Below are 20,541 nucleotides of genomic sequence, written 5' to 3'. Positions count from 1 at the left end.
ACTATGTTTTACATCCATCTAAGATGAACAATTCACAGAAGTGTGACGCTCTTTTCATTTCCTCTCTTTTACCCTCCCTTTACCTCCCAAAGTAAGAGCCATATACCTACAGCTACTCACAGTACCTAAGAAAGTGCTCTTGGGATAACACGGCTTTTAGACAAGTCACCTGCACTGGCTAGTTCGGACTGCTTCCCTGCAACAAACCGTCTGCGTACTCCCAACTCCTGTTGACGGCAACGTGAAGACCAGCCTGGCCACCAAGATTAACTTAGGAATTGAACTCGGGCCACAGAGCGGGGAGTGGCCCTCGTTTCTTTCGGGGACCGCCTGAGACCCTACATTTTGCAAGAGCAAAGAGGCGACCTCTCTCCTCAGCCCTTGCCGCCCGCTGGCCGCAACGCCCGGGAGCGGCCGTTGCAGCGGCGCGGGCCCGGCCGTGCCGCCGCCGCGGGGCCGCGGGCAGGGACCCCCCGCACGGGACCGCGGGCAGGGACCCCCCGCACGGGACCGCGGCAGGGACCCCCCGCACGGGACCGCTGCAGGGATCCCCCGCACGGGACCGCGGCAGGGACCCCCCGCACGGGACCGCGGGCAGGGACCCCCCGCACGGGACCGCTGCAGGGATCCCCCGCACGGGACCGCGGCAGGGACCCCCCGCACGGGACCGCGGCAGGGAACGGGCGCTTCGCTCCAGCCCCGCGGGGAGGAGCCGCGCTGGAGCAATACAGAGGAAGTGGGAAGGATGCCACGCTCCTGTGAATGGTTCATCGCAGGCGCGTGTGAAGCGTAGTTACGTAGAACTAGTAGTAAAAGTAGGATATATGTGTAAGACGAACACTACTAAATACTTAAGAACCCAGAACGGATTGGGTTGAAAGGGACCTTAGAGATCATCTAGTCCCAGCCTACCTGCTGCGGATAGGGACATCTTCCACTAGCCCAGGTTGCTGAGAGCCCCATCCAACCTGGTCTTAAACGCTTCCAGGGATGGGGCATCCACAGCTTCTCCGGGCAACCTGTGCCAGAGGTACTGGGAAACACTACAGTGTACAAAACGAAAGTCTGGGGAGCATATATTAATCGCTGCCCAATTTAGGCAGGATAAGTGGTGCGGATTCCTTATTTTAAAGCTTTTTTTTTTTTTTCTCTAAGCCACCTCAATTAAAGACAGCGCCAGTGTTAAAAGGGAAAACGCAACGTCGCGCCGCTCACACCCGCGGCCCGCTCCCTCAGCGGCCTGGCGTCATTGCGGGCGGGCGGGCGTGACGCGCACCCTCCCCCGCCCTCCCCGCGCCGGCGGGGCCGCGGGCGCTGATTGGCTGCCGCCTTCCCGCTTCCTCCTCGCCGCCCGAGAACCCGCCATTTTGAAAACCTTGTTGATTCCGGGAGGGAGGGAAGAGGGAGAAGGAGAGGGAAAGGGCAAGAGCGGCCGCTGGCTGTAGGGCTGCGCCGCGGCGGGGCGCGTGTGTGTGGCTGCGCCCGGACCCGCCTCGTCCAGCAGTAATTGCCGCCTTCAGCTGCTGCCGCCGCCACGCCTGAGGAGGGAGCCGGGGCTCGTGCTGAGGTGGGTCCTGCCGCCATGGCCGTAACGGCGCCCGAGAGCGGTCCCGCCTCGCCGCGCCCGGGCCGAGCGGGGACGGACTGTGACGGGCAGAAATGAAACGCGGCCGCCGTGCCGCCGAGCTCCCGTCCCGCCCCCGGGGACGCGCCGTGTGCGGGGCGCTTGTCACCGGGGCTGCGTCCCTCCCGGCCCGTGCCCGAGGCGGTTCCCGGGTGCGGCCGTGTCCTGCGGCGGGAGCCGAGGGAGGGCTGCGAGCGGTCCTGGCCCGGCTGCAGCGGGGAGCCGATGGCGCCTTGGCCGCCGGCGCCACCGGGCGCTGCGCATCGCCCTCCGATTGCCCCAGCATCCAGCTTACAAATCGGGAAGGGGGCATAGGTGGAAAGTCCCCGCGTGAAAAGCCCCAGCCGAGGGCGGGAGACCCTCTCCCGGTAAGGGTGGATCCCAGAACCCTTTTTCCCTAAGCAAAATGTCGTCCCGAGCCCAGGTGGTGGAAAGCTAAGAAGTCTCTAACTTTATTTTCCCCCCCTCTGTTCACACTGAAAGGGTAAAGAAAGACAACTTGTAGTGCTTCTCTTGCTTTTACTCGTGCCTTCAAAAAGTCAGTAATTGCCGTGAAAATGCTAGATTACTTACTACAAATGAAAATGTTGGTAGTAATACCCTGGAGGGTGTATTTTTCACTGGTGATTTAGCCAGGAAACTTTACTTTTCCCCGTATTATTTGTAATAAATATTACCTCATGCTTTCTGTCATTTGGAACACGACTGATCTCTGGCACCTACTAATGCTGCACATAAGCAGCAGATTTAAGTGTTACTTATAGTACCTGATTACTTGCAGATAATATTTGTTTTAATATTGCAAAAAGAAAATTGTTAATTGTGTGAAATTCTGTTCCAGATTTAAAAGGTGAAAATTTTTGAAAGCTAGAATTTAAAAATGAAACATATGGTTATCTTACTCTATTGGATAGGTGTTTTCTGTTAGTAGAAAATGGTACGTGTATAACTAAGATATTTTAGTTTAAAGCTTACATATAGGCCACTTCAGATATTAAGAAAAGACTCTTATACATGCTAAGTATGAAGCATTTATTCTTTTTTGTTGTAGATTTGCAAATTAAAACGGGAAGTATTTTCATGCCTAAAGATGCAGCAGCTGTCTAGGTTATGAAAGCTGTGTTAATTCTTTCCTGAATTGCTTGCAGCTTTTTAAAAAATGTTTCTTTTCCCATTTCCAGTCTAAATAAGTAATTTGTTTAAGTTACTAGGAAACTTGTATGCATAGTTAACCATGATCAAGTATTAAGTTTATAGCAGGGTGCAGTAAAACAGTGATATCTTAAAACACTGCAGTTTTTAATAGATAACGGTTTCGGCTGCTTTGAGTGGGTGTTCCCGAATGCTTCACAAAAGCAGCTTGGAGACTTGTGTGTGAATAGAATTTATAACCTCTTAGAGTGTTCTTAACCAGACTAATTGCAGGATGGATGGCAACTTCTTCTGAAAAGTTGTATGTATTGTGTGTATGCCAAACACCTTAGTGATCAGAGAATGTGAACAATCACAGTACCAGCACGCTGCTTCTGCTGCACAAAGAGATAATTTTTGAAAGCAAGATTCCCGTGGTTTTTATGGATGTTGTTCTACTGATGATAGTTTCCCCTGACTCTTTCTACAGGAGCATACACCATGTCTTCTGTTGATTCATCAAAAGAAGATACAATGTCATCAGAAAAAACAGATGAGAAACAACCTGAAACTGAAAACAAAGCTGAGGAAAGTGATGAAGATGAAGAAGAGGAAGAGGAGGAAGAAGAAAAGGGTACTTTTCTCATTGACTAAGTTGTTCTTTAATGGATGCCAAGCTACTGAATGCAGTCTCTTGTGATTTTGGCTAATTGTACAATTATTGAGGGGATTTCATCATGCATCTGTCTCATGGGTCATAATAGCTTCCCAGTAGCCTATAACAGGCAATGCTAAAAACAGTGGTGTTGATTAATCTCAGAAAATATTTAAGGAATTGCCAGCATCCTGGACTTGTGTACTAGGGATTTTTTTTGTTGATGTATAAATTTTTCAAGGATTATAGGAGGTAGTGTCCCTTATCAAATTAGTTTTTGCTAGTAACACTCTGAAGTGATCTGTGTTTGCAAAAGGAAATCTTAAGTGTGCAGTAGTTTTGGAAGCAATATGAATGTCTTGTCTTAACTACAGTGAATTAATTTTCTGGCTATCCAAATGTAATTGTATTGAGTTAGCGGAAATTCCTTTAGACTAATTTTGGTAATAAAAAATTGTGGCAATGTGATAGGGTGAGCAAGCAAGGCAAGTTTCTTGTCGTGGCATGTAATTGAAGGTAGTAAAGGAGAACAAAACAAGATGAAGGAACTACTAAGCAAAAATGTTAATTTCTATTGAGATGTCTCCTGGCATGTGTTTTCAAAAGCAAAGCATTCATGGAAATAGAGTTGTAATGTGACATAGTGAAAACCAAGTCACTGATGCTCTTGGATCTTTAGGAAAGGTAGTAGAAAGAAGATGGATTATGCCGTTTGGAAAACAGCAGAGTGATTAGCATTGGATTTTCAGGGAAAAAATTATTTTTGCTCTGGTTTTGATAGTGTTCATACAATTCACTAAAGCCAGGACAGCCCATCTGTTTAGCTCTAAGGATAGTGTTACTTGAGGTCAAGTATTTTAGTATGAAATATTTAGGTGAAGCTTTAGTTTTTTCTTTAGAATGGTATCATTAAATGAGTGATGTGCAGGGTGTATGTAAAACAATCTTAATGTATTCATTAGTAAGCAGTACCAGAATTACTAGTAATAATATTGTTGTATTCGTGATACTCGTTATTGTGCCTTGCAGAGTGCTTGTCTGTGAAGTTCCCTGGGATGTGTAGCACAGTCCCACTGCACTTGTACTTCTGCCTCTCCTGCTGAAATGTGCAGTTTCTCCAGTCCAGTAGTGGGAATCAAATCTGTGTGCAGGCATCCTGGACCCTGCTTTTGCCCATCTAGTGGTAGTATTCTTCAGAGTGCTGTGTGTGGAGCTGTGTGCGTAGGGACTGCAGCATCCAAGGAGAATGTGTAAACAGGGTCAGTTTCATACCTGAAAACGGCAGTGAAAGGAAAGAAGGGTGGATTTCTGAAACATGTAGTCCTGCAGTCTTCATCATTGTAGTAACTTCCTAAAGTTACTGCTAGGAAACGCCCAGTCTTGTCTTCAAGGTTACTTTGGATACAGGATAGTGGCGAAGGACTGGAGAGACTTCTAGTTATGTATGTGCAGCTCCATTAAATCATGTTGGCTTATTAGCCAGAAGTCTGAAAGTGTTATAGTACCTGGTTATATCATCCTCCATTTTTGATTTGCTATTTCAAGAGTCAGTGTTGTGTTGACTGTCACTTCAGTCAGATCTGCAATGAAGAACATTGTGTTTAAGGAAGCTCTTTTGCAGAGAAGAGTCTCATCGTTGAAGGAAAAAGGGAGAAGAAGAAGGTTGACCGACTGACCATGCAAGTGTCCTCACTGCAGAAGGAACCTTTTACAATTACACCAGGTAAGCTTGACTTCTAACATATGAATTGTGAGTGTTAGGAATGGTAATGAAAACTCTAAAAAGATGAAATTACTAATTTGTTGTAGGTGAGACCTAGTTTGAGTCATGATCCTTTTTAAAACAATAAGACTATTATATGAAAACCCTCTTGTATTGTGTAGCATCAGTTTATACTGTTAAAGTTACATGATATTTAAACTTACTTGGAATAGGATCTTTGGTACCTCACTACTACGAACAAAGGCAGGTGCAGCTAGAATACAAAGAAATGCCAAATCCTTGTACCCTGATCTAAGTAGTGTCAAGAAAGGCAGGTAAAGAGCCTGTCAGGATGCATGATAGGAAAAGTACTGCTTAATGTTTGACCTATTATAATATCTAATGCTGTTTTTAAGTAACTTCTTTGCTTAAAAAAAAAAGTAGAAATTTTATGTTGTAAACACATAGGTATATGTGAATGTGATGAATAGCATAAATTATTTTAATTGTTTCAGGAAAAGGACAAAAACTCTGTGAAATTGAGAGGATACAGTTCTTTCTGAGTAAAAAGAAGACAGATGAACTTAGGAACCTGCACAAACTCCTCTACAACAGGCCAGGCACTGTAAGAATTTCAATCTTGTATATCCATTAATTCTCATGTATAGTGAAAATGTTTGTAGTGCAGTTTTTTACACTTGCACATATTGATCTATTTCTTAAGTGTTATTTATTACAAGCTACTTAGAAAATGAGTATTTGCAGGGCCAGTTAACTAAGCCTCTTCGTTTTAACTCCTATAAACTCTCTTCCTATAAAAATCCTGTGGCAGGGTGTACTAAATCAAAATCTCTTGAACATAGAGTTGATTGTTTTTATGGGGGAATGGTGGATTACCTTACAAGGATGAGTTGGAAATAATTTATGTTTCACATGCTAAAAGCTGCTGACATGCAGATGACACTCAAAATACTCCATATATTAATACACAGCTGTTTATCTACTATTTTTCTCTTTGTTCTCTTTGCACTAAGCAGTAGAAAGAGAAAAGTGATAAAAATCACTATTAAGATTTTGTATATAACAATATTCCTAAGACAATTAAAATATTATATTGTCCATTTTGTATTCAAGGATGACACTTAAAATATAATGGCAAATCTTTCTTAGAGTACTTTATGTATCACCAATCATGCCTAAAATTTCAGAGTAAATATGACCCATTTTCCTTGCTAATGGAGGCAAAATGTGAAATTGAGGCAGATTAACATGTACTATTTCTATACATTTACTATAATTATTGGTGCTTTTTAAAATATCTTGGTGTATTTTGGAGACTTGAACAACTAACACAAACTAGAAATTAAGTATTACTAGTACAGATGTGTGCTAGCTCTAATTTCAGACCACTGCTTCTAATGCAGTGTTTGTTTAAATGGCAAAGAATGATCTGTAGCCACAAGTACTCTGTAAAAGACTATATCAGTATAGTTTCAGTCAAAACTATATTTAATCAGTTTTTGGGAACTCAGAATGCTGTTTAATATAGTGAAGGTCAGATCTTGTCTTGTATGCATGTGCTGGTATGTGCTTTTAGTTGTAATTCTAGTAAAACATACCAGTATTGCCTGCAAATTTTCTTCAGGTGCTGGACAAAGCTTTTAGGAAACGGAGTTCAGCTTTGGTAAAATTATAAACTAGTGGGGAAATGGCAGAAACAAAATTTGTAGACATACTGAAAGCTAGTTCAAATTATTCTTGATAGTTATAAAGAACACGGAGGATAGAGAGATCTGGGGTTGCTTTTTACCTTTTTTTTTTTTTTTTTTTTGGTAAAAGAAGATGAAACGAAAACAAAACTTAAATACACTTGTGATCTTGATGGGAGCAATTTTCCCATTATAAGGGCTGTTGTAATGGAAGTTCAACGCAGATCAGATATCAGGTGTAATGGTAGAAGTTGTAGATTGGGTGGAACATAAATGCAAAAATTAGTCCTACTAATGTGAGGTTCAAAAACATAATCAGGGTTGTATGTAAGACTTCAGAATAGCTAGTAAAGCAAATTACCTCAGCAGATTATAGAATAAAAAATAAAATTCCCTATTTTGTAACAAATTACATGATTGAAAGCGTGCAGCAAGCTTCATAATAATGTAGTTGTGCAAACCTGTAAATCATCATGCAGTACATTCTAAATGAGCTTGAAATGGCAAGTGACTTTGTATAGTAAGTTATTAAAAGTACCACAGTCACAAGAAGTTGAGCTTAATTCTTGTAATTTGTCTGTCTTGAGATAAGTAAAGGCATAATCAATGTAGGATAGAACTTCAAAGGTGTAGCTTTGTCAACAGAAAGCTAAATGCTAGAACAGATTTTTCTTGTATGAAAGGTTAAGAAATGTAATTTGATGAAATCTTTTCAACTGCTTGCAATGAAAAGTAATCTGTGTGCTCTGTTCTAGGTTGCATCCCTAAAGAAGAATGTGGGTCAGTTCAGTGGGTTTCCATTTGAAAAAGGAAGTGACCAATATAAAAAGAAGGAAGAAATGTTAAAAAAGTAATGATCTCTTGATAGTTAACATAGCTTGACTCATGCTATGCACTCTATTTTTTCTTTTTTTTTTCTTCCACAATTTTACTTCAGATTAAATTTAAACTATAAGCCAGGTGGCTGTTTAGTAGAGCTCTACATTTCTTTTCTGAGTTCATTTTAATCACACAAACTGGTCTCTTTAGACAGCTGAAAATGTATTGAGATTATATTGTGAACATTTTACTCAAAATTCCTACCTTCCTGACTTTAACTATTGCATACTAACTAGTAGATTCTTCTGCCAAGTGAGAGGAAAGCTTTATTTCCCTGGGGCAAGCCTAGTGGTGTGAACACATTGTACTTTATTTGTGGTGCAAGCCTGCATCCTTCTGTGCCTCAAAACCTTCCTGCTTCAGAATCAAAGCCATTTCTGCTTATTATATATTAAACATACTAGAATTGCTGTAGCAACTAGTCTCAAACTTTTTCTTTTTTACTGGCTCCCTTCATAAATTGCTTTTGCATCAACAGGAGAAGCTGCTGCAACTTAGTTTAGGCTGTATTGAAAGGGTTTAAAAATGCCCTTGCATATTTGTGTAGCTAGTTGAAACAAATGAAAGAGCTAGTAACATCTACACAATGTATTCTAAAACTTGGGAGTTTTTTACTGCCTGTTTGCTGATAGCTGGAAGGATTCCAGAATTTGGAATTTCCAAATTTTTCTTCTTCAGATATGCAGTTTTCCAGGAGTATGGTTTGTCAAATACATGGGAATATACAAGACAAACTCTATCTCCCAATGGGAGTTTTGACCATTTCCCAAAGGTTTAATTGGCTAATTCCCCTTATCCAAAAAAAAAGGCTGCAAAATAAAGTAATTTTGTGCAATTTTTTCATATTTTCCATATGAAACGACTGCTAGCAGCAGGTATTCTGAAACCTGGTTGCCTTAGGTTGCATATGAAAGTGCAGAGCCCTGTGTGCTTGCCTTACCGTGGTAGCTTCTGCTGCTGTTTGTAGCTTGTGGAACACAAACTGTTGATCAGTTCGTTAATTTGTTGTGCCTCTGTGGTTGCTTTCTGCCCAGTCTTTACACTTGCACATGATATTTTAACAGCATTGAACAAGATGAGCAAAGGTCAAGAACTATTTTGCAGAACCTTACTATTCAAGCTATAGATCATAAAGAATGCAGTACTTTTTTTACTATGATTCCTTGAGTTTTTAAACTATTTTATTATACAGATACACAGATTCTGTTTTATTTTGCTTTATGTAATATAGTGGTGATTCTTTACTTAACCATAGATAAGACTGGAAGTGTAGTTGACTGTGTATATATACTGTCAGATGGCAGACACAAACCAGACAGTAGCTTCTAGCAGTCAGATGTTGACTGTTTAGTATGTGATACTGAATCTCTTTCTTTCCTTTTTTTTTTTTCCTACAGATTTAGAAATGCAATGTTGAAAAGTATCTGTGAAGTTCTTGACTTGGAAAGATCAGGAGTTAATAGTGAGCTCGTAACCAGAATATTAAATTTCCTTATGCATCCAAAATCTTCGGGCAAGGTGAGATACAGGTTGTTATGCTTGCTTTTATAGCTCTGTTTTGATGGAAAATGCATCTGTTCTCTATTGCTCATTGTTTGATTTTTTCCAGTGATAATACAATTTCTGTTCTAGCTTACTGAAGTAGGAATAATGTCTTGAAAGAGAGTAGTTCTACTACTGCAGGCATCCATAATGGGGTGAGGTCTTAAATAGAAATTCTGTTTATATGTGGGTATACCCACTGCACACTGTTAGTGCACAGAAGTGTGAGTTCAACGCATGGAGCTAAATAGGATGGTCATTCCCAAATACCAATTAGCCTCTGCTTTGTGAATGGAGGAGAAGAGATACTTGATTTTCCCATCCTTTCATGTGTCAGATGCTACTTGTGTTTGCTGTCTTTGGCAAATGCATGTTATCACATTTGGATACCACCAAATGGAATTTGTTGCAGGATACAAAACCAGTGCACTAGATTCAGAGTGCCACTGCCAAGACTGCTAAACTCTGTTGTTAATCTTTTGGACTTTCAGTTTTTAATCTAAAAGTAATACTAAAAAAGTTGCACTGTTGCTCAGGAAACCAAATCTATTCCCAGCAAACACTGGGAAGTGATGTGAATAAGGGGTTGGCATGCTGTTTAAGGGACACAGGTACTGAGTTACTGCAAACTGCAGGTTTGCATAAGATGTGACAGAATTCTTGCATTTAAGTCTTCTGAGTTGCCAGCTGTCTTGTTACCAAAGGAAAAAGCTTGTTTTGTGGATTGGTAGATAGAAGATCAACCTAGAAATAACTTTTCTTGCTTCCCTTCCCTAATGCCCAGTCTTTGAAGATTTATTTGCTTAGGGAAGGTGTGCACTTAACTTAGAGCAGAAATTTCATTTTGCTCAACTCTGTGTCAATAGTGGATATTTGCTTGCTGCAAAATATTATGACTTACCTGTACATAAAATAGTCCTGGGTTGTTTTAAGACACCTCTGTATTTGTTTACTATTCTTTCATGCGACTGGAAAGAATTTGTCTTTTTAAAATTCTTTTTTGTATTCCTACTTGGATTACACACATCTTTTGTCTCTCAGCCCTTGCCAAAGTCCAAAAAACCACAAAGCAAAGGTGGCAAAAAAGAGCGCACTAGCTCTGGAACAACAAGAAAAGCAAAACGTACCAAGTACCCAGAGATCTTGTCAGATGAATCCAGTAGTGAAGAGGATGAAAAAAAGGAAAAGGACGAGTCTTCAGAAGAAAAAGAAAGTGAAGATGAGGTAATGAGTTGTTTTGTTTGTTTTTCAGCATTATGTCATTGCTATCAATTGGTAACTCTTGGAACACATAGTTGGGGAGTAAGTGATGTTTAACTGAAAGAAAAGGGAACACATCTGCAATTTATAAGCTGTTTTCTTAAATTCTTAGTGTGTTGATTTTAGAGAATCATTTAGATAAAAGGCAAAAGTTCTGATTCTTGGGTGTATGTATGCAACTTACAGAACTATTTGCTATGTCTCATTTTGGGGCAGCCAGGATTGCTGATGTAATTGATTGTATTTCTTATATCATTTTGTGATGACTTTATTGTCATTTCATAATGCAGTGTTTGATTTGATACCTAGGACTTAACTTTGAACTCAGTAGGAGTCACTGACCTACCTGCCTGCCTTGGTTTGGGATCTTGTTTCCATAGTCCTCCTGGATTTTATATCTTAAGCTCTTTCTTCAGGTTTTATGTCTTAAAGTAAGCAACATAGAAGCAGCCTTAGAAAGATCCCTGCAATCTCTGAAGTGCCTTCATCTCTTTCTATTTTGTGTTTTTCTTTAAAAGTTTTTTGCATACTAGGGAAGAAGCATCAAATAATGGAATAGCTTGGGTTGGAAGAAGCGTTTTAAAGGTCATCTAGTCCAATCTTCCTACAATGGGCAGAGACATCAGATGGATCAGGTTGCCTCATTCAACCTGGCCTGGAATGTTTCCAAGGATGGGCATTCACCGCCTCTCTGGGCAACCTGTTTGTGTTTCACCACCCTCATTGTAAAAGAAATTCTTCCACATTTGTCCTCTAAATCAACCCTCCTTTGGTTTAAAACCATCATGCCTTGTCAGACCCCTGCAACAAAGTGCAATTAGCCAAACTGCTGGTGTCTAAGAAACTTTATGGAAGCGGTGGATCCCTTGGCTGTAATATAAGGCCACTGTTTTTTGGGTAACATTCTGTCTGTTGAAATGGAAGTGTGACAGGCTGTTAGGTTAATACCCTGAGCTATAGGAAATCGTAGCAATCTTTAGTTGAAAGGCAATTAATGTAATTTAACAGTTTGTTTTGTTGGGGTCATTTTGTTAGGTGTTGGGTTTAATGTAAAAAAATGGTTCAAGGAAATTGCTGTGCCTCTGTGAAGCAATGTTAATGCTTACTGTGCCTTTTTCTTTACTTAAAAACAGCAAATTGAAAGAGGGCTGAAAGATTAAAAGTTGACATATGTGTTAATTTCTTTAGGAAAACAGGCTTTCTACTGTGAGCAGTATCTGTTTCAGAGGCAGTTGTTGTCACATTTCCAAGAACTCAGTTATTTTTTAAAAAAACCCAAAAATTGCAAACCCTCCAAACAAACAAAATTCTAACAAACAAAGAGGCCTAAACAGTAAACTCCATTGATCTAACTGGGTAATATTTGTCTTCTTTCAAAAGGTATGAGTTAGGTATGTCTGCAGTGGCTGAGTGGACTGAAGTCTTCAGAAATTGAAGTTTAGGTGCATGGAATAAAAGCATAATTATTCCAAAACACTGGTTTGTCGAATTAGTTTGAAAATATGACCTGATGAGATGGAAGATGTCTCTTTGTACAGCATTAAGATTATGGCATTTTTAAAAGAGTTAAGTTTGTGACACCTTTTGATATACTAGAGTTAGAAGAATGTAGGCAGTTGTATCTGTTCGGCTGCACCAGCTCTGTTGGAAACTTAGGAATGGAGTGGCTAGAGTAAATTGTCCTTGGAGTTGAAAATTTTCCTATATGGAAAAGAAGTATGGATTGTTGTGGTAATACTCATTATTTTAATTTTATGATTTTCTTTTTGTAGCCCCCAAGAAAAGCATCTAAAAGAGAAAGATCTAAAAAGATGACTTCTAAAACCAAGAAAGCTGTGAAGGGTGCAAATGTCAAGAAGGCAGACAGCAGCACTACTAAGAAAAACCAGAACAGTTCTAGAAAAGGTAAATGCTTTAAGTCTTTCATCATACATTGCCCTGTAGCTTAACTGGCATGCTTATTAGAAAGCAAGCTTTTGCACCGAATGGAATTTGGTAAATTGTTGGTTTGCTACTTGATGTTTCTTTTCTTGAAACAGTACTTAATAAAAAAAGCTGTTGGTCTGGATATATTTAATGTATTTCCTGCAGTGTGCATGTATAGATTTTATTTGCATATAAACTGAAAGTATCCACCAAGTTCTCCATTTTGCTGGAAGAACCATTAGTAAAGTTCTGTTTGGGCCTTTACAGTGGCTTTTTGAAAATCTTGAAATTGATCCAGTGGTGTGTATCCCATGTGTGTGTCTTTGGTTTCTCCATGCATCCTTTTGCAGTTGGTTTTCTGATATCTCACAATGTGCATAAAGGATATACAGACGCTGAGTTTCTTAACTCTGTAAAGATTGCAGTAGTGAGGGTGGAGACAGGGTTGTCTTCCCAAGCACATTTGCCGAAAAGGGCCTGGGCAGGGGCAGAAGGTTCTTGCAGACAGCTCATGGAGGCCATTCAGCAGTGGGCACTCCTGATAAGGAGCGCTGACAGCACTCGGGGCTCTTGCAGCAAGTGTGGGGCCAGTGGCTCAGGGAAGTGGCTGGCACCCTGTTCAGCACCTGTGAGCCGGCCTTGGCAGCAGGGTCCAGCTGTGGGCTCCCTGGAGCAAGGCAGGCATGGACATCATGGAGCAAGTCCAGTGGAGGGGCACCAAGATGGTGAGGGGGCTGGAGCACAGGGTGAAGGAGGGAAGGCAGAGAGAGCTGGACCCATTCAGCCTGCAGAAGAGATGGATGAAGGGGGATCATCCTGCAGTCTGCAACTCCCAAATGGGAGAGTGTGGGGAAGGCAGGGTCAGGCTCTGCTTGGAGGTGCACAGGGAGAGGATGGAAGGCAACAGGCACAAGTTGCCACCAGGGACACCAGGGACACTGCAGTTATTTGTTAAGGGAAGAAACTTCACCATGTGGGTGGTCACAGAAATGGGGCTTGGAGGAGCAGTGGAATCCCCAGTGGTGGAGATGTCTGGACATCAGCCTGGCAGAGGCCTGAGTAACCAGCTCCATCTTGGCCCTGTTTCAAATAGCAGCTTTGGTACCAGATGATCTCCAGAGTCCTTTCCCACCCTAAATTCTCTGGCACTCTGCAATAGTAGCCAAGTCTGTCACAATTGTAGTCTGAGTTACTAATGCAGTTTATATTCATGCTGCAAAAGTACTTCTTTTAATGCTGGCACTGGCATATGCATGCTTACAGCACAAGCATCAGGTCAGGTTAGTTACCCATCTTGTCAGTGCTTTTCTAAAAGGTGCAGGCCAACTCTTGGGCATAGAATTATGCTAAATGTTTTTCATAGCCTTATTTCTCAGCAGTGTAACTGAACTCGGTGTATTTTCAGTTTGACTTCTAAATGTGGCTGTGTTGTGTGTACACCTTATTTTGTCATCACAAATGACAAAATATACAAATATACATGTACACACAAATGTTATATATGTGTTTTCCTTTAAGTTATGTAATATATTTGTAATTTCTTATTTATCCTCCTGCATTTCTGTTTTGAGTTTATGTTTGCAGTGCAAAAACCAAAATGCTAAGTAGGTCATTTTGTAAGGTCATTATCTAGTTTGTTTGGCATCTGCTCTGAATTTTGTCTTGTTGGCAGTAGAGGAACTGGGTGGATGTTGGAATCATTCAGTCTAATTCATTTTCTGCTGGAAAAAATTGTAAGAGTGTCCTGTGCCCCTTCACTTAACTTGGTTTACAAAGTTTTCCCTATTTGTTCTCTTCTCATGGTGCTTTCTAATAGTAAGTTTGCAAAATTACAAGAGCCTGGTGTGTGACACTGTTAGGGGAAAAAAAAATATTAACTCCTTTTAAAGAAAATAATTACTTTTCATTTTCTAAGGGCCATAATACCTGAATTAGAATTGTTGTAATAAGTATTTTTCGTTAGTTTGATAGATGAAATTAGTCCCATACTTTTTAGAGTTCTTGTTGATTTGTAAACTGATGGTTCCTTAGTAATTACACAAATTCATAAATAAATGTAGTACTGATGGCATTAGCTTTGTTTTTAAATCAATAGTCTAGCAGTATGTCTATTTTAAAGGAAAACATCTGGACTGGATGTTTGTTTAAAGTTCTGATGGCTTCTATTTTTAAGGAAGAAACTAGACAAACTGAAAACTAGTACAATCCAATTTGTTCTTCCTATTTAGAAAGCGAGTCTGAGGATAGTTCAGATGATGAACCTTTAATTAAAAAACTGAAGAAACCACCCACAGATGAAGAAGTGAAGGAAACTGTCAAGAATTTGTTGGCCAATGCAAATTTGGAGGAGGTTACAATGAAACAAATCTGCAAGGAGGTAAGTACAATTTTGCAGTCTCTTCATAGGTAGTGGATTGTGCATGAACTTTATCATCATTTCAGAAATGGAGGTTTGTACTCTGCTCTGTTGTTCAGAAACTAAATAGTTTTGCATTGGTTTATCTACTTGGTGATAGCTATAACAATGAGAGCTTTAGTCTTTAGATATGCAACACTGATATCAGCATTAAAAGGGAAATATTAAAATTAGCTACCTGGAAAGTAGCAGTATTACATCCAAACCAAGTGCCATGTGTGATAGTACAAATATCTGACATGTTTAGACAGTGCAGCAGTTTTGCTGCTGTCCATAGGGGGAGGCTGTGTCCTGTGCTCTGTACATTTCTGCTGCTCACTTGTACACTCTTTATTGCTGAATGAAGTCCATTCAGCTGTGTCCTATCAGTATATATTAGAATAGTTCTCAGCTGAGTTAGTGAGTTTAATCAATTCAGCACAAAATCCAATAATTGTAAGAACATGTGGGAACCATGTGGCCAGAAAAGGGAAAAGTGACCAAAACACAAACAGTACAATTACCTTTATATTTTCTGGTTAACTTACATGTTTGATTTTCCTGGTAATTTCAAGAAGTTGTCTTGAGAAAACTAAACCAGAAGTTATGAGAAAACTGTATGTACCTTCTTTTCATATTTGTAGTCATTCTAGAAGTCTGAAATTTGGCATGCTGAAATAAAATACTCTGGATTGGTTGTCAGTATTGGCATCTGTTTTTTCTTTGGTCCTCTCCCAAAGAGTAGTTGTACTGGTTAACCAAAGAGTTGTTGTACCATAGCACTCAAATATGTTGACTCTTCTGTTAGTCTCTTGAAAGGATCACAGTTCTACTTATTATCAAATACCAAGGCTTCTTTGTTTTTCATTAATTGTCTGGCTTCCTACACTAATGCAGGGCTATCTGACTACTTAAGAGAGCGTTTAAAACAAAAATCGGAGAATTGTATGACATGGCAAGCTAAGCATTTCAGTTTGTTGATGTGAAAAATTATAGTACCAGTTTAGTCAGTGCCAAACATAAAAGAGTAGATACATTTAAATATTTGTGGTCAAAATAAGGACAGGAAAATAAGCTTGTGTCTTTCCCTGATTAACAGAGGGCATTTTGGCAGTTGTAGTATTAGAAGCAACAATGTCAGTTTTTGCACTAATTTCACTTAAGCTTCTTCTACTCATACCATCTATTGAATGAAAGTAATTTGAGGTTTGTTTTATGTTTTTGTTTTGTTTTTACTTTTCTTTAGGTGTATGAAAAATATCCTAGTTATGATTTATCTGACAGAAAAGACTTCATTAAAAAAACAGTCAAAGAGGTAAAGACTATCATTTAGGAAATACTCTGGGTTGGGGTGGGGTTTTTTTTCCTCCAGCTTGGCATGGCATCTCTCACACCAGGTTTAATAGCTTTTTGTATAATACTGAAAGTTTAGTGCTCACCTAAACATAGACTTTTCATGTTTGGTTAGGATTTTTTTTCCCTTGTGTTTCCACCTTTAAAAAAGTAATTGCTTCAGATTCTTTTCTTAGCATGCCACTACTACTCTTACATATTTCTTTCATAAGCATAACTAGCATTAAGGTTATCATAGGTTTTGATGACTTGTACTCTGAAAGCTATGAATTTGCTTTAACTTGCAACCTTGGCTACAAGATGCACTTTAATTCAGGCACTGGCCACATACATTCATAGATAACAATGCATGAGGTTGTACAAGCTCAGCAGACCTGTCAGATAAGGCAAAAGAGAATAAAGACGGATAGCTTTTCTCTATCCTGGTGGTACAGTTATAACTGGTGGTACAGTTACGATGATGTTGCCTTTGAGTTTGCTGTGCTGAAGATCAGGCCTTGCCTACTGTACTTAAGATAGAGGGTTTATTGTCTGAGCTTTGTAATTTGTAAAAAAAAAAAAAAAATCAGGTTTCATTACTTTTTCTAGCCCTGAAACTAAAAATGGAACTGTAGAAGTGAGGTTCACTTAGTGGAGTTAATAAAGTAACTTCATTTTCCTGTGGCTTCACTCGGAGATGTTGATATATGGCTATCTAGAATTGCTGTGTCTGTCTTGTGCATAGACAAGCAAGATAGCGTCCTGCGTCACTATCAGCAAAGGCATGAAAGAGCAATTTGTTTGCTATAGGGATGTTTTTGGGTTTTGTGATAGCAAAAGGAGAATGTATTTTCATGATAATTTGATACAAAAGGAGAAGTCATATGTGATGGCATTGAGAAAAAGGAGAAAACTAATAGACTTTTCTTTTCAGTTGATTTCATGATCTGATTTGACTGTGGGAAATGAAGATTCCTGGGTTTATGTTTCCATGGATTTGAAGATCTGATAGGCACCAGCAAAAGGAATGTGTTTTACCCTTGTGGTATTTAGTCAGAGCTAATTCTGCTGATCTGTTGTTAAGAGTGTTAATGTAAATTGCTTTGTGTGGTATTTTTTGTTGTTAAACAGAACTGCATTTGATGCAATTTTTAGTTGAACATACTTAAGTTTTGTGCATGGCAATAAATGTTCCCTTTTTATAGTTTTGTACATTTTGAATTGCATTGTTTAACTAGATTCATTAGGGCCATTGTTACTTTTTAGTGTGGATTACCAGCGTACAGGAGATTTTAAAATCTACTAAGATGAAAGCTGCTTATCTACACATATACATGCAGAGACTGGAATATTGCAGTATTGGTTTCAAAGATATTTTGAATACATATTCATTCTGAAAATAAGAGTTAGTCACGTATTAATCTCTTTTATATTCTCATACATTCTACAGATACAGAATTATTCTGAAGCTAGATTACAGTCTTGCATGTGTAGGCACTGAAAGAACTCTCACAGCATGGTAACTAATTGGCATATAGATGTTATTTTTGTACTTTTAAAAGGCTTTTTTTGTGTATATAAAGTTATTTCATTTTTCTTTTGTGCAAATCAGTTTTTTACTCTTGGTATTTTTGAATTTATGACATGAAATGTCAGTGTTCAGCAGTGAGGTAGTGATAACAAGTGGTGTGCAGAAGTTTCATGAGAATGAGATGAGGTTTCATGTTTGTCTCATCTTACCTTGTACAAAAACTAAACTGTAGGTTTATACCTGTAGTTTAACTTTATTCGAAGACTACAGACATTGTTTCAATGTCTTGGATGTAGTACATAAAATCCCTCCAAAGGCAAAAGGAAAATTTCTAGCATCTCACAAGTGGGTATCCAAGATATACAGCTGGAGGCTTGATAGCTTTGGAAATCCACAGTAGGGCTTCCAAATCAGACAGCACCGATGTGAACATGTGTTTAACCTCTCTTCTGTGTGGGAAGGCTTTTCTGAACCCGAGCTTCATTGCCTCAGCATGAACATTGGTACTTGTAAGCCTGCAGTCTTGGAATTTGCTGGCAGCTTTCAGGATCAAAGTGAACTCTGCATAAGTTTTCGTTTAGGTTTTCTCCATACACCTTGTTTCTAATATAGGAAGTCCTACACTTAAAATCACGAAACTAAGAGCTGCCATTCACAGAATCCCTCTGATGAGTATTGCTGGAAAGACAAAGTGTATTTTTTTGAATTTTATTATTGTACAGTTGAGAAGTAAGGGTTCATAAATTATCTAAATTCCGAAAATGTTCAGCCAGTTAGACTGTTGATCTTACACACACTTTTGAATTTCTTTGCGTGTAATCATTTATAATAAGGCTGAATGTAATGGGGATTTTTTGTATTCAATAAATGTCTTTCAAAAAAAATGTAAATCAGTTTTAATCTAACATTTGCTTACATCTATAGTAAAAACAAAAACCTATACAGGAATGGTGTTGTTTGTCTTTATCTCATCTGCTAGAAAATATTGGCTTCTCTACTTTAGAAGGCACTATTGCTGAAATGTATGTCCTTGCACCAGGATTTTATATATTTGTGAGGTTGATTTGTGTTTTGTTTGGATTTTTTGGTGGGTTTTTGTCTCTGAACTGTCTTAGCAGAAAGAACACTTTTTAATTTGCAGTTTAAAATATCAAAAATTTCCAAGTCAGTCTTAAGAGCAGAAAGTTATTTGTATTGAGTTTTGATGTTTTACAAATATTTGAACTGCCTTTTGATTTTTATGTAAATGTACTAGCCAGTTTTAATTATATGGGTCAGGAAGTGATTTTAAGATTCACAACTCCAAAGTATAAATATTTTTTATGTAGTTTAAATTCTAATGAAAACTTAGAAAAGGATAGCATACTTCTCATTAGTTGCCACTTTGGAATTGCACAGATGGAATGGAAATGAACTTGAAATTCTTCAAATGCTTTGTTTAAATCTCTTTAACAACTTAGTGTTAGTCCTTAATGGAGGACTGCCTGTTTCTTTGCTAATCGATACCAGTCTGGCTGCAGCTGATACAGGATTCCAGTTCTTTCTGCATCTGGAAGAAAGGCTGGAAGATAGTACTAAAAGGTAAATAAAATCTGCTTCTCCCGATGCTGTTGGGTTAGAAGGACAGCTGATGAAGGATCTGTTCACAGAGTCTCATAAAAGTAGAAATGGGTTAACTGGATGAAAGGTAACTGAATAAATTATACAGGCATGTGCCTTCCAGATGCTTAAGGTAATGCCCTGACCATTGTACTCTAAATAATCCTAAAATCTTGACTGGATTACTTCCAGTGTAATTCCTACAGTCCAGTGTGTTGGTTCGTCTTTTTGGTTAGGCTTTTGGTATTCAGTATTTTGACTGACTTGCAAAACCACAAGTTAATCTGAATGATTTGCAGGTGTAAACACCTGTTCTTATGGGCACTTGTGGCAACAGTGAATGGGGCCTGTAGGAGAAGGAAGATGGAGAGGGCTAGGTGGGAAGGAGATCAGCAATTTGGAGTGAAAAGAGGTTACATGCATTTAGAGTTATGTAGTAACCTGTGGTATCGCGGTCAGGCTTGTCTAACCAAGATGAAATAACAAAGACACCAGCTGTAAATTCAGTCCCACTTTTTTCCAGATGCTCTAGATGCCTCTTTTCGCCTCTTTTTTAGATGCTCTAGATGCCTCCTTGAACCTGAGCAGACTGTTTTTAGGGTCTACGGTCTTTATGTTATCCTGTTACAAGGCACATGACAAAGCAAGATGTAAGAATTGTCCAAGTTTATATTAGCCACTGCTAAGCTGTACTTGAAAATAACCCTTTTGGAGGCCAGTACTTAAACTAGAGGAATAAAGCCCGTGGCTGTCAGCATAGTGATTCAAGTAAAGTTTATTAGCTCTTCTGTTTCAGAGAGAGGGTGGCTCATGACCACTTGGGCAGATCTAATCTTCCTTGTTTCCAAATCAGAAGGTTGAATATAATACAGTAGCTTAAACTGGACGAGGTGAAAACATCCCTGAAATTACTTCTGGTGGTTTTTATTTAGGGAGAAGAATGGAAAAATCTTTAAGATATCAGAATACTGTCTAAAAACTTGCAAGTAAGGAATTTAGTAAAATCAATATTGTAGTTGCTGAGAAAAGAAGCATCTTGAATGCTGACAAGTGTGTTGTATTCCTTCTGCAAATAAATGTTTCTCCTGCCTTTGGATGCAGAAGAAAGGGACTGACAGGAATCTCATACAGGTTAACAAAAGCAGAAGCAGCATCCTTCTTTCTGGGCCAGAGTATTTTCAGTGAACAGTAAGGGTTAGGTCAGTGGTGTCTTCCCAAGCACATTTGCCAAAAAGGGCCTGGGCAGGGGCAGAAGG

The 20,541-nt window shown here is 39.3% G+C and overlaps 1 protein-coding gene across 2 annotated transcripts; it reads left to right on the top strand.

Moving 5' to 3' along the window:
• The first annotated feature begins 1,349 nt into the window (after positions 1 to 1,349).
• On the top strand, positions 1,350 to 18,634 carry DEK (DEK proto-oncogene). 2 transcript variants are annotated; one of them, XM_021553404.4, is made up of 11 exons: positions 1,350 to 1,567; positions 3,246 to 3,389; positions 5,032 to 5,133; positions 5,628 to 5,737; positions 7,577 to 7,671; positions 9,098 to 9,218; positions 10,284 to 10,466; positions 12,275 to 12,407; positions 14,657 to 14,805; positions 16,070 to 16,138; positions 17,090 to 18,634. In XM_021553404.4, exons 2-11 carry the CDS (start codon positions 3,257 to 3,259, stop codon positions 17,099 to 17,101), a joined length of 1,107 nt encoding a protein of 368 aa, XP_021409079.1. In that variant the 5' UTR covers positions 1,350 to 1,567; positions 3,246 to 3,256; the 3' UTR covers positions 17,102 to 18,634. The 2 variants fall into 2 exon arrangements, with proteins under 2 accessions (XP_021409079.1, XP_085427638.1); XM_085571512.1 differs by having other exon boundaries at positions 1,350 to 1,992.
• Positions 18,635 to 20,541: the final 1,907 nt, after the last annotated feature.

This window comes from Lonchura striata, chromosome 2, assembly GCF_050655825.1.
Source record: "Lonchura striata isolate lonStrDom1 chromosome 2, ASM5065582v1, whole genome shotgun sequence".
In the NCBI taxonomy this organism is placed as follows: domain Eukaryota; kingdom Metazoa; phylum Chordata; class Aves; order Passeriformes; family Estrildidae; genus Lonchura; species Lonchura striata.
Note: the sequence above shows the minus strand (reverse complement) of the source record. Positions and strands in the feature narration are given on the sequence as shown.

Coding starts and splice junctions, on each gene's coding strand:
- DEK (XM_021553404.4), top strand. CDS start 3,257: ATGTCTTCTGTTGATTCATCAAAAGAAGATACAATGTCATCAGAAAAA. Junction 3,390..5,031: donor AGAGGAGGAAGAAGAAAAGG/GTACTTTTCTCA, acceptor GCTCTTTTGCAG/AGAAGAGTCTCATCGTTGAA. Junction 10,467..12,274: donor AAAAAGAAAGTGAAGATGAG/GTAATGAGTTGT, acceptor TTCTTTTTGTAG/CCCCCAAGAAAAGCATCTAA.